General features: G+C 56.0%; 1 protein-coding gene across 2 annotated transcripts in view; it reads right to left on the bottom strand.

Annotated features, from left to right (window-relative positions):
• SEC16A (SEC16 homolog A, endoplasmic reticulum export factor) overlaps positions 1–13,760 on the bottom strand; it is an 84,772-nt gene that overhangs the window by 16,832 nt on the left and 54,180 nt on the right. The window contains exons 35-41 of one of the 2 annotated variants that reach the window (XM_047698786.1): positions 9,028–11,492; positions 7,918–8,316; positions 5,982–6,121; positions 3,029–3,126; positions 1,622–1,748; positions 964–1,138; positions 692–866 (exon numbers count right to left, since the gene is read on the bottom strand). In XM_047698786.1, coding sequence (XP_047554742.1) covers positions 692–866; positions 964–1,138; positions 1,622–1,748; positions 3,029–3,126; positions 5,982–6,121; positions 7,918–8,316; positions 9,028–11,492 — 3,579 coding nt within the window. Of the gene's footprint in view, positions 1–691; positions 867–963; positions 1,139–1,621; positions 1,749–3,028; positions 3,127–5,981; positions 6,122–7,917; positions 11,558–13,760 lie in introns of both variants that reach the window. The other variant, XM_047698787.1, reaches the window with a different exon arrangement.

Raw genomic sequence — 13,760 nt, 5'->3', positions numbered from 1 at the left:
TCAGAAAATGTTTCAACTGTTAAAAATGAAAACTATTCTCTTCTGGAAATAAAACTCCTATAAAACAGCCCCGTGAGTCAAGCACAGACTACTCGGAAGCAGTGTCTGGCCGCCGGCTGCCAGAGGCCCCACCGGAGCGTCCGTGCCCCCAGCTCCTCCTTCAGAGGCCGGCCCCCGGCAGCAACGAGCACGGGGCACAAGGACGACGACGGCTGATGCCTGAAGCACAGAGATTTGCACAGGAGCTGACACACACCGCTGCATCAATGGCTCCCAGAAAAAGCGTCTGATGGATCGTCTCCAAGAGGGGCTGAGAACGTGGCACAGGTGACAAGTCCGTGCACAGGAGCTTTGCACGGGAATTAGGAGTTTCCCACACAAACTACTTACCCAAGCGGCCAGCACCGGGAAACAGTACGGCCGCACCCAAGAGGCTGGCAGGGAGCCTGTCCTCAGAGCCACACTGACATGGCTACTATGGACAGGCTGGGCAGCTCTTGGCCGCTGTGACAAGCTCTGGGACTCACAGCAGTCCTTATTCTGCACAGAAGACCAGGCCACGCCATTGGCAATTCCCACGAGCTGAAATCCATTCCCTCCACTACCCTAGGCTTGCAAGGCTACCCTGGCAGTGTGACTCGACCTCCCTCTGCACCTGTGCAAGCACAGGGTGCCGCGCGCACACACACACCTTGCTCCGTGGTGGGCCAGCCCGCTTCAGCAGCGTAGCCGTACTCCGGGAAGCCCTGGCCACTGCCAAAATTACTGCTGTAGGCGCCGTAGGCATAACCGCCAGGCAAGGAGCCGGGAGGAGGCGGGGCCTCATAGGGAGCGGCAGCCACACTGTGATTTCTGTAAATCTGACTCTGGGAAAACATAAGGCAAACAGGAAAAATCAACTCCTGGGAACACAGGGGGCTCAGGCATGAGGTCACGTGTGAAGGGACGGGGAGAGGCCCCCACCTGACGCGAGTGGGAGCTGAAGCTACTGCGCAGACTCTGGGCTGAGCGCTCGCTGTGCACGCTGTGCCTGTCCGCCTCTTCCCCGTAAGGATCCCTGTGGGGCTCGGGGTCGTCGTCAAAACTGCCCGTGAAGCGAGGGTCGTACCTCCAGGGGTCATCGTACCTCTCGGACCTGCTGGAACCAGGGACAGAGGCGAGGAAAGAGAACAGTGGGTAGGTGACACCAGGACGACAGCCCTTTGCCACCCAACAGCAAGCACCATGTCGTCACCCCCCTTGCGGATCGTGACCCTTAAAAGACCAGTCAGGCCCTACCCTCCGGAGAGCGGCCACATCCCAAGCCCAAGTTCAGATCTCTGCCTTCAGATCTGGAGAAACCTCCTTCAAGTTCGTGCTGCGTGCAGCCGCGCCTCTCCCAGACCCAAGAGGAAGAGGAGCCGACCTCCAGCGCCTGTGCTGAGGCCAGTTCCCCTCCAACAGCCCAGGTGGGAACTGTCAGCAGGGCCTGGTTCTCTTTCAGACAGGGACCCCAGTGTCAGCTGCTCACCAGGATCCCAAACACAACGGCAACTCGGGTAACTGACAGACACGAGGGCAGAGACGCAGGAGCAAAGCTCTGAGTACGAGCAGCCCTTCTCATCAAGTGCACTGTACCAACCTGTCGCCGTAAGCATAGCTCTCTTTCCTGTACGCATCGTATCCAGCGTCATACCAATACCTCCGGTCACAGGTGCGGGGATCCCTGAATCTGGAACCATAGTGGTACCGGTCCCAGCGACCTGGGTCTGTAAGCAGGGGATTCATGGTTTATGACAACAGGAGAGAGAAGACAGTCCTCAGAAAGCCGAGCCAAAGAAACCACACCACCCCAGGACTGAAGAATGCCTCCAGGCTCTTAGAGGAACCCAACTTTCCTCCCCAAAATCAGCATGACCTTGGAGACCATTAACTGTGAGACCCGGGTGGTGTCCCGCCTATACGCGTGACACCTGCTGGCCACTGGGTGTTCTCTCCACACACGATTAAAAACCCGCTAGAAGACATCTCTGTTAAATTTTATTCGTAGTCACGACTTTTTTTTTTTTTTTTAAGATTTTATTTATTTATTTGACAGAGAGAGATCACAAGCAGGCAGAGAGGCAGGCAGAGAGAGAGGAGGAAGCAGGCTCCCTGCTGAGCAGAGAGCCCGATGCAGGACTCGATCCCAGGACCCTGAGATCATGACCTGAGCCGAAGGCAGCGGCTTAACCCACTGAGCCACCCAGGCGCCCCGTAGTCACGACTTTTTAACACTTAATCCCATGACTACAAATTTCCCTTACATGTCTTCTAACGTGACCTAGGAAGTTTTAGGAAATGTTCCAAAACTAAAAAATTGAAAACAAAAACAAAAACATGTTAACATTATAAACTAGATGTGCCACTTTCGGCAGGTGTGGGTGGACTTTAAGTTTCCAACGGTACAAACAGAGGAGGGAAAGAGGCCTGTGGGAAGCAGCAGACGGGGTGGCAGTGCTGGGACACCCAAGAGGCTGTGGGCCCTGGACCCTTCCCAGCACCACACAGTAGGGAGAGGCAGGGCCGCTGATGGGCACGCAAGGCCCAGCGGGAACACGCCAAGACCAGCAGGCAGCACCTGGTGCAGTGGGGACATCTGACGTCTGCACCACACAAGTAGGAGGCCCCTGGCCACGGGAGGCCACTGGCGTGCCAGACATGGCCAGTGCGACCCAGAAGCTGGTGTCCCACTTTATTTATTTTAATCAGTTTAAGTAACCACGTAAAGACAAGGCTGCTCTGGAACTACTCATCACCACGCTTTGCTAGAAAGTCAAAGGAAACGACTAACGTGATAGAGACATTAACGCTAGAATCGAATCATCATTTCCTAATGAAAAACAGCGACATAAGTATTTCCAGACACAGCTTACTTTCAATTACTTTTGGCTCCTGGATTAAAAACACACGAGAACTAACAAGCGGAACAGTCTCTTGAGAAGCGATCGCAGAGCACAGCCAAGCACCGGGCTGCGCCCATGGGGGCCATGGAGAAGCCCGCACGCACCTGCGTACTCATACTGGCCGGAGTAGTAGTCCGCATAGTGGTCACTCTGGCTGCTCCATCCGCTTTTGGAGGCGTAATAACCTTCGGGGTACTCTTGCCTGAAAGCACACAACACCATTAAACCAACCCGCCTACTCACTTCTGAGACGAGGCTGGGACGTCGGGCCACGCACTCGGCTGCCGCGGCGTCGGCACCCACAAAAACACGTGCCGGAAATCCGAAACAGTCACGGGGAGAGGCCAGGACCCCCTCCCACACGGTTCATTAAAATTCTTCTCTTGGGGCGCCTGCGTGGCTCGGTCGGTGAAGCGTCTGCCTTCGGCTCAGGTCATGATCCCAGGGTCCTGGGATCGAGTCCTGCATCGGGCTCCCTGCTCGGCGCGGAGGCTGCTTCCCCTTCTGCCTGCTGCTCCCCTGGCTTGTGCTCTCTCTCTGACAAATACACAGAATTTTTAAAACCCCCCTCTGGAGTACCTATTTAAGCGCCACACGGCATCCACGAGCCGGCCGCCCTCTGTGTGGTCAGCACTGTGCCCTGCAGGCCAAGGCTCAAACCCATTCTCAGGTCTCTGGAATCACACTCAGTGGGAGCAAAACGCCCTGAGCCGTCAAACCCACACACACAGACCACGTGCCGCATCCTCTGGACGCATGACGCTGTGCATCCAGGTGCAGGGCTGTGGCTGGCTTAGCCCCTGGCGTGGGCCTCTTAAAAGTGACTGTTGTGAGGCCGAAAAGGCGCCTGATGGAGGCCGGCCTCACAGACCAGGCTACTAGTCTGACTCAGCACACAGAAAGCAGAACGTAGTGATGTCAGCTGTCAGACCTTCCAGAGCAATTCCTTTTTGTTCCCTCCAACAGAATGAGAGTGCACATGCACGAGGTGACTGGGAGGACGGGGGAGGGACAGAATCCCAAGCAGACTCCACACCCAGCCCAGAGCCCTATGGGGGGCTCGATCTCACAACCGTGAAATCAAGACCTGAGCCGAAATCAAGAGCTAGACGCTGAGCCAACTGAGCCGCCCTCTGGGGTAGTCGGACTCTCAGGAACACTTACTAGCATTTGTATTTATTAATAACAACTTTTAGACAATGTTTGATATTTAAAATGTGACTTTTCTCATGGCTCTTCAGGAATGTCTCACTCAGCTGAGGCCGGGCGGCCCAGGAGGAGCACCTGCTCCCATGGCTCAGCTGTAGGAACAAGGTCCCTTCCCAGGGCTTTGGAGGAGAACCTTCCACTCCACCCATCTACAGAGTGAGGGCCCCCAAGGGCACCAGTGGTGGGCTCAGAATAATGACCTGACACAGGGCAGAACCAAGAGCACACCACCTCCTCGCTGCCCTCACCAACCAAGCCCATTCATCCACCAGCAAAGATAGCCACAAAAATGAAAGACACGTTCGTGCAGGGACGTGCTCACGCCAGGCACGAGCACATATGCACATGCACACACATCCGCCAACCAAAGCAGGGCAGGAAGGACAGGCTGCTCTACGGAGCCAGCGCAGGAGAGCGGTGAAGACAAGAGGAGGACAGAGACACTGTGAGATGGGACGGAACCACTCCTGTGCAACCTGGGCCCAGCCTCTGGTTGGGTGACTTTTAAGGGCATGGGGCCACCTTCAGAGTCTCAGAATGAGGTTCCATGTTAACCTGCAGGTGGGCAAGCAGACAGGAACTGGGATGGCGAGATGTGCCCTGGCCGTGCCCTCCTCCATGCCTACGGGGTTCTAGGAATCACTTGCCCGTGGCTTTCCCTGAGTCAGAATACTTAACCTCAAACCTCTCCTTCCAGGTGCTTATCCAAGAGCTAACCCCTCGGGAACTTTCTTACATAAGTTCCTAGAAGGCTGGGCCACGTGCAGGTCAGTGGTGCACGGAGAGGGCAGCTCAAAAGGCAAAGGCTCACGGAGACAGAACCTCATCTGCAGACAAGCTATCAAGGACCCCAAGGACCAGCAACAGGACTCCAAGATTTTGAAAGGCAGCGCACGCACGAGGTCTCTATCAGCGATCGGACCTCCTCTATTACAAGTTCAAGAAGGCACGTACTCTGGTAGTAAAACCTACCCCCGACTCATACCCCCGTAACCTGACGATGGCCGAGTATGGGGGAAGGCTCTGGAAGGCAGGCAGCAACACCGCACTGGGAACAGGCCTGCTGCCCCTTGTGGCTCTACCCGCGGCTCTGGGTGGGAGCCCCGGGACCCGCTGAGGTCCTGCTTGGCTAAGTCAGGGATCTTTCAAAATCCCTCATCCAGGCGCGCCTGGGAGGCTCGGCTGGTTAAGCACCCGACTCTTGATCTCAGCCCAGGTCACGATCTCAGGGTCGTGAGGTCAAGCCCTGCGTCGGACTCCACGCTTAGCAGGAAATCTGCTTGAGATTCTCCCTCCCCCCGCCCTTCCCTCTGCACTCTTGCTCTCTCTCGAATAAACAGACCTTAAGAAAAGAAAGAAAGAAAGAAAGAATCCCTCATCTATAATCCCACAGCTGGGATGTGCCTGGTCAGCAAGAGAGAGCAGGACAGAGGTGCGCGGGGGCCTCCAGCACGGGGCAGGGCTGGGAAAGGGACGTGGACAGGCGTCCTGACTGAAGAATCAAGCACGTCTGTGATTAGTGGCGCGGCAGAGGCTCAGCGCGAGGGCAACGCTGCCACGGTCTAAGGGCCCCGAACACCCCGGCAGCCGAACGCCAGAGCCGCGCATGCCTCGGCAGTGGGGTGACCAGCTGGCCCCGAGAGGACCCCGCCGAGGGTCTGCCCGCCCCAGTGCTGGCTGACCGCACAGCATGGCCGCAGGGGAGGGCTTTGTCCCATTCCAAAGTGCCCGTGCGCTCTGCCCGTGCCGATTACACACAGAAGAAACACGCCGATACAACTCTTCACGAGCGCCGTCTTTCCCAGGGCACCGCGTTACTCCCACAGCCAGGGCCACGGGGCCCATCACCTGGCAGGCGGCCGGTCTGAGCAGTGACTTGCTCGGGAGCTGGGTCGCTCAGGCTCGGAGTAGCGGTAGTTCTCAGCATAGGCAGACGCCGTGCTGTCGTAGGACCTGTACCTGGGCTCATACAGGCCGTAGACGTCCTGCTGGAAGAAGGATGTGCATAACATCAGAGACCAGTAAAGAGACAATGCATCAAGCCCCTGGCACCAGCTCTAAATGGCACCGGGGATGGCCCTCCAGGAGAAGCACTGGACGTGGGGCTTCCTTCATGCAAAACAGAAAGCCTACAGTCCAAAATCTGCAGCCGCCGGTGGGTGGCAGGATCCTCCTCGAAGGGACCGCCCTGGGCCTGCTCAGCAGATGGCCAGTGTGTCAGTGGGCAGCCCCTACAGAGCCACAGAGACTCTAGAGGGCCCCACTGGGCTTCTGGTCCCCGAGGTCTCGAATGTGGAGGTGCTGTGACCCCCCAAGTTTGTGCTGTTTCAGATGCCATCTTAGGTAAGCCAACTCCCCAGGGTTCCACCTCAGTGTGTCCCTGAGCTCCAAGAAGCCTTCCAGAGAGAATCACGTTTTCCTCTCCTGAGGCTTTCAGCCCCATTACAGACCGATGAACGGCCACGGCTCTGTCTCTAAGGGGCGGCCGTGCGAAGACCGGGGGCAGGAATGAAACGATCCTGGCAGGAGACGGAACCAGCCCTCTGGGCTACGAGCCTGACTCTCTGCCATCACCCAGCAAAAGAGGAGGAATCACGTAAAACGGACTTATTCCTGACCACTGCTGTAGGCTGCGGCGACAAGGCCGGAGGGCACCAGGAAGCGGGCTCCCAGAGGTGACGCCGGGCTCTGGCTGGAGCTCCCGGGACGCACATGTAGCCGCTGTACAAAGGACCCAAAGCAGGTACGCTGGCCCCTCACACTCTGCCAGCTCCCCGGGCTCTGGGCGCACTGGAAGTCAATTTCCATGTGTGGCAACAGGAGTCCTATGGGCTCCTTCCAGAATTTAGGATTTGCTGCTCTCGGTGGTTGGCTGTGCGCTCTTCACACATACCCAAAGATGCTCAAAGCCCACAAAGGAGACCCAAGCCTCCTGTCACTGGGGGCTGCCGCCTGGCCCAACCCCATCCACCTCTGACTACGAGAGCCCAGGATGGCCACCCGCCCCTGCCCAGGAGGACCGTGCTTTCCAAACCTCTAGCCCACACTCCTTTGAACTCGGCTAACCTTGGGTGATGCTGGGCTGGGACTAGACGTGATGAGATACAGACAGCGATCCAATGTGTGTGCTCGAAGCACACGCTTCAGAGCAACACAGGCCGGGCAGAACCCAACCGCAGCAAGGCTCACGCGCCAGGACATGCCACCGTGAAGGCTGAGGCTTCCGCACAGCACAGCAGCCGCCCCCGCCCCGCTGCTGGGGCCACCGGACGCCTCAGAGTCTATGGCATTTCATCCCCCGTGGCTGTTTCACTAGGATGACATTCCAGACCTAACTTTTACCTCTAAATGTTTTTGTTCTCAAGGAGGGACCTCAAAGACTACACGTCCCTGCAACTCGCCAGGTAGGTGTTTCACGCCAAAACCACGCTGAAGCTCGCAGGGGCCATCCCAGTTTCCCGAAGCTTCTCCACAGAGAAGCCGCCGCTGGGACAGGGGCAGACGGCTTCTCAGCCGTGGGAGTCGGAGGATACCGTGTGAAGTAATCAGGTACCCCTTACGATGCAATGCACAGCCGTGCAGAGTAAACTCCCAAGAGACGGGCCGCGTTGGGCATCTGTGAGAGGCACGCTTGTCCCCCACCACGGTGCCTGGAGCCGGCACTCGGCACGGTGGTGGCACCATGGGTTACTTCCGAACCGAGCAACAGAAGCCCACCACAGCCCACAACTCAAGAGAAAGGAACCACTGGTCGCAGGGTTCAAGTGCGAGAGCTTGATCGTACCTGGTAATAGAGGGGGGCCGCGCCAGGCTCCAGTGGGTACGGTGAGGGGTAAGGGGACTGGTAGCCATCGTACAGTGGTCTGTAATAGTAGTAAGACGCCAAGTCTGGAGCAGGCGGCTGCAGCCAGTGCTGGTCTGACCGCACGGCTGCCTGACTCGAGCTGGCGGACGCGACCGATGCGCTGGAGGACCGAGGCGGCCGGGGTGGCAGCGGCTGACCTGTGTCAGCCGGAGCTGGACTTGGGGGTGGTGGGACTGAGTTTTGGGGCTGTCCCTGCACAGGTGGACTTCCCGGGTCTGAAGGTTCTGAACATGTCGGTTTGGGCCCTTGTGGAGGAGGCGGTGCTGGCTCCTGCTGGGCTCTCTCGAGGCCACGCTGGTCCTGAGTGTCTTTCATCACCTGTTGGTAGAAATGGTCTGAGTTATGCGGCCCTGGCCCAGGTGGCCTCGGATGACTGCTGGCGGCGTGCTGACACGCGGAGCCGTCAGAACGGGGTGGGCTATACATTCTTAGAGGACTTTCCAAAGTCCTACTGAGTGTGAAGTCTAGGGCTCCAGAAGTTTCTTCTCGATGACTGGAGCGATCTGCCTTATGACCAGCGGGTGCCGCGGCAGCGTTTGCAGGCGGCACCAACGTCACGCCTGTGCTTCCAGCAGGGCCACTAACCAACTCGGGAAGACCGTTCTCTGCGTTGTCAGTATTTTGGCTTTCTGAAACCAAGTTCTTTGGAACTGGATGAGGTGGTGGCTGAACCAGCGAAGTAGCAGGTTGATTAGAAACTATTTCTGAAGTACCAGGAACTTGTGGAAAACCACTGTGCGCAAAATTGTTAGGCAAAGGCAAGCGGGTGAGAGGGCCGGCTGTGTTCCCAGACATAGGGGCGCTGTCTCCAGAGTCCCCCCCCAGAGCCCAGCTGCTTGCTGAGGGTTTATCCCCGACCAAAGCATCTCTCCAGGGCTGATTCTTCTCATTAGGACTCGGTAAGGACACAGAAAAATTAATGGGCTGAGCCAAATTATAGCTTCGATCGGGCTGGGTAATCAAGACTGGTGGGTTCTGCAAAGATTCAGTGGGTGGCGAGGATAAGAGACTGGCATAGCCAGAACTTGCCTGGGACGGGAGGGCCTCCTCTTCTCCCATCTTGGGAGGGTTCTCGAGGTTCTCAGAAGCACCAGTGCTGTCCCCACTGTGCAGAAGGCCAGAGCCTGGCTGCCGGGACTGTGGAGCGGACACACCCTCATCCGGAGGCTGAATCACTTCTGACGGCTGCGGTTTCACAGGCACGTGCAGCGCAGGAGCAGCTGGAGCTAGAAGGACGTTGCCTCCAAAATCTGGCAACTCGTTCTGCGCCCACAACGTCGTCACTGGGCTCTCACACTTCACAACCCCCTGGCTTCTGGCCAAAGGCCTTTTCTCGGCTGCCAGGGGCAGAATTTCCAGGGGTGGTCCCCTGGTGTGCACGAGCCCGTGCCCCGGCTCCGCAGGTACAGAAAAGGGGGTAGAACAGGCCTGGAGCGTGAACAGGGTCTCCATGTTGTCCGGGGGCTGCTCCAGGTTGCCGGGGGAGGTGTCAGGTGGGGCAGCAGCGGGTCTGCGCTGCTTCTGGTGGGCAATGGCCCCTCTCACCTCACCCACCATGTTGGCGCGATCGGCCTCGATGGGTTTGACTCCAACTAAGTGGGATTTCACTGGTTCAAAAGAACTATTTGCACTTGTCTGAAATATTCCAGTGGGTTTTGGGGGACTTGGGGTTGAGGGCTGGGACAGGCTGCCATGGTGACTCACAGTGGTCTCGTCTGTCTCTCCTCCCACAGGAGAAGAATCAATTTGCTTAAAAAAACTCCCTGGAGACTCATCTTCAGGTTTTCCAACTTCCTGCTGAATGAAAGTGCCTACATCTTGGGGCCTGGCTACACTGGGGAGATTCCTGTGGCTCTTGCCGCTGTAACCGGATGACACACTATCAGAGCGCACGGGGTGCGGCGCTGAATCTGGCGCCTCGAGATTTGGGCCCCCACCCCCAGAGTGGCCCACAATGCCGAGCCTGGGAACTGCTGGCCCGGGCAGGGGCCCATATCTGACCTGATCGCTGGGGGAGGAAAGGTCCAAACTCTGAGGCTCACTTGGCAGAACTTCCTGATTCTGAATGAATTCAAGGTCTTCCACGTTCTCAGACTGCGAGCTGCTGGCCGCGTGCACCCCTGCGCCGGGTGTGCCACCCCACGTGGTCACGGGAGCACTTGCCGCGGTGGGGTGGTCAGGCGGGGCGCCTGCGGTCTGATAAAAGTAAGGTTGCGGGTGTCCTCCCTGCTGCGTGGCCTCACTGTTGGAACCTCTGGGAAAGGCCTGGTAGATGCCGCCTGCTCCCATGTGTGCAGGAGGGTGACCAAGTGCGGGGCTGGGGGAGAAGCCACCGAAGTCAGACCGACCAGCAGAGCCGGTGTTTTCGGATGAGAGGTTCTCCTCATTTTCTGTCTCCCCTCCTTGGAAAAACATGGAGAGCGCCCCGGAGTCCGCTTCTGACAAGGCTTGACTGGTCCCGGCCCCTGGGGGGCAGTGCAAATGGCTTTCTGGGCTATTACCCTGAGTGAGGGGATTACTGAGAGCAAGGTCCGGCAACTGCTCTTTGTTCACTCCTGGATTTGGCCTGAGCTCCTGGCTTGCCCGAGTATTCCCAGCTTTAGAATTTTGCCTGAACACATTTTCAGGATCAAAGTTATTTGCTGAACGGTTTCCACTTTGCAGGCAGGCCACCTCGTTGCTTCCATCACTGGCTAAGGGTCCTGACAAAGATACCAGCGGGTTGAGCTGCTCGTGGCTGGGACCATGATGCAGGGTAGACAGAGCAGGGAAGTGAGAAACGCTGGAGGCGTGGGGCAGCGCGCTCTGAACAGGTCCTTCCGGGCGGGGCCAATAATGTTGACCTGAGGGTTGTGCGCCTCCCTGCCCTGGTCCCCAGTGCCCTGGCATTTGCTGACGAGGCTGAGGGAAGAATGGGGATGGTGCTGATGCCGTGGCACTGTCGTGTGGGCTCTGCCTACTCAGGGGCCTATCGGGCCTAAGCGTGTTCGTGTGTGGACGGCCCCCGTGAGGACTGTCTGCACCCGCTCCTGGAACGTACTGAGGATGTGGCAGAGTCTGAGCTTCAGGTTCTGAGCTGGGAGCCACCGCGGCACTCTTGTTCCCCTCGGGATCCGATGGTGCCGAAGGGGTCAGCACGCTGGAAAACAGACTGCCATCTGCTCTGGGCTGCGACATCGGTCCTTGGGGGGTATCCCCGGCATTCGTGTGAGCCGCAGGCAGACCAGGGTGCTGAAGGAACGCTGGTGGGGGCGGGCCTTGCGGAAGGGGTGGGCTGCTTTTGGACGAACTGCCCAACGATGTACTTTGTAGCGCCTGTCTACTAAAAGCAAATGGATCCGTCACGGGCTGCAGCGGGCAGGTGATCGGAGTTCCGGGTGCATTATTATTTGCCTGTCTCCTGTACGGTCTGTTGGACCAGAACATGCTCTGAGGAGTCCCAGCTGGAGGTGGCCCAACCATGCCCGACGGGGCTGCCTGCGGCGGCGGCTGCATGACTGATCTCCTGCACAACTAGATGCTGCTTACAGAAAGAAGCAGGATATAGGTTTTCCTTAATCTGAACGGAAAAAGAAAAAGAAGAAATTAGCATAAAATCCATATATTCAAACTCCCAGACAGAATTAGGAAAACTAAAAAAACAGAGAGAGGCTGGAAACCACTCATGAGTCTGCGGCTTTGGTCCCGAGGCCTGCTGTCCCTGCTCCCACCGCCTCCCGCCCAGAACTGCAGCCTGGAGGGGCTGCTGCTGCTGCTGCGAGGGCCGCTGAGTGCACAGGCCAGAAGGCACACAACACCAGCCCGGGATGCAAACGCAGGCAGGCCGCGCCCGGAGCTCCCTGACTGACTTCACACAAGTCACTGCCTTCTCTGCGGCTCGTAACCCAGCTGAATACCCGCGCGGAATGCCCGATGCCTCCGCGACACCCTCACCGAGCAGGCAGAGATGAAATACAACTGCAATGCTGGTCTCACCACCAGGTATGATGGTAACTCCCCAAATGACCACCAGACCCCGAAAGAGCCTCCTCCTCTGTTAACACTGCACATCACACTTCTCACACAGGTTAACGTCAAATCTTGAAAACACAAGTTGAAGATTTATATTTCCATTTTAACGAAAGAGCATTATAGAGCACAAAGTAGTACAAGCTGCAAAATCTAAAGTAAATAAAAACGCCTTTTATGCCCCCGTGCAAAAGGTCTCCTTTTCTGTGTGATGACTGCTGGAAGAGCATCAGCAGGACAAGTGGCCTCTGCCCAGCAGAGCTGTAACAACTATGCCCGGGATGAAAACCCCAAGTAAACTTAAAGCAGCTTTAAAACTGCCCAACTGACTTCATTCAAAAATTTTCAATAATAGAGAGCCAACAAAACTTTTATAGAAAACAAAGGACCAAACTCATCTTTACGGTATTTTTTCTTGCTGGGTGGGTTTTTTCCTAAATAAAATACATTAAGCATAATCTTGAACAGTTAACCTGTACTTTTAAGACAAAAACCCAGTCACTGTCTTTTTCTATGTGTAAGTCCTTCCCCCTAGTACCACCCTCACAAACAAACAGGGTAAGCTCAGCCCATCACGGGGATAAGTCAACATCAGAGGGAGAAATCGTAGAAGGACTCCAGAGCCTAACCCACACATTTCTGCAGAGGGACAACATTAATGCTCTTGGAAATCTTTCTGGCAGCCAGATACAAGAACGCACTTATGAATGTCTCTTAAATACAGCTATTTACAAACGAAAGCTCCTATGTCTCTGGAAACTAGTCCTAGGAATCCATTAGTCAACTACCACTGCTGCCCACACATGCCCTGTCCCAGGCCAACAGGGAACCTTCCTGGGGAAGAGCACGCTGAAACTCACTCACATTTAATGCACTATATTAGGATCAGCACTGGAGACCTCACCGGGTGATAAGCCGCTGTTTCAAAACCAAGAACATTTACTGCTCAGCTTTCCATAGACTGAGAGTAGAGCAAGCAGAGCCTCTTCCTGTTATCTGCGCAACAGAGGCACCCAGGACACCCTCCAAGACACAACTTCCTCCTCGCAAGGCTCTAGCAGAGGACCCTCGGCCACTCTAAGCAGCATTTTAAAGCTTTTCTTTAAAAAAAAAGAAAGAAAGAAAGAAAGAAAAGAAAAGAAAAGAAAAGAAAAAAAAGAAAAGAAAAGAAAAACCACACATGGCAGAGGCCCAGAGGATTACCCAGCGGAGGTATGACTGGGAGAGCAAGGCTGGGTGCCCAGCTGAATGGCGCTGGGCACACTCCCTGTCTTTCTGTGACCCTGTCTCTTCATCTGTAAAGTGAGAGAAGCAATATGACAATTTCCAAGGTTTCTTCTGCGTTTTATCTTACAAAGTTCTACCCACAGCAGATTCTGGGATGCCTTAATCCCTACTGTTGTTTAATAGGGAAATGTCATCAAAAATGTAAATTTCACAGGTTTATACTTAAATGCTTTCCTTGAAGAAACTTTCTTTAAAAACTATTTTCTCAACTCCCAGACTAAAAACCCTTTTATAAGCAAATGCTCTCACTTCCCTATAGAGTAGAATCCCCTACTCCCTCCCCGCCAGCCCGAAATTGAGAGCTTTTTAACCAGTATGCCCACCGCACAACCGGGAACATTCTCTCCTGACCCCAGGGGGCTCAACTCCCTCCAGAAGTCGTCCTGTAAGCTCTGGCCACCTGACTTAAAAAGGCAGTATTTCAGAGGCACCAGCTGCTGCTCTTACAGAGGCATTACTCACAACCC

This window comes from Lutra lutra, chromosome 13 (assembly GCF_902655055.1).
Source record: "Lutra lutra chromosome 13, mLutLut1.2, whole genome shotgun sequence".
Taxonomy (NCBI): domain Eukaryota; kingdom Metazoa; phylum Chordata; class Mammalia; order Carnivora; family Mustelidae; genus Lutra; species Lutra lutra.
The sequence above is the reverse complement of the archived record's forward strand: the minus strand, read 5'-3'. Positions and strand labels throughout refer to the sequence as shown.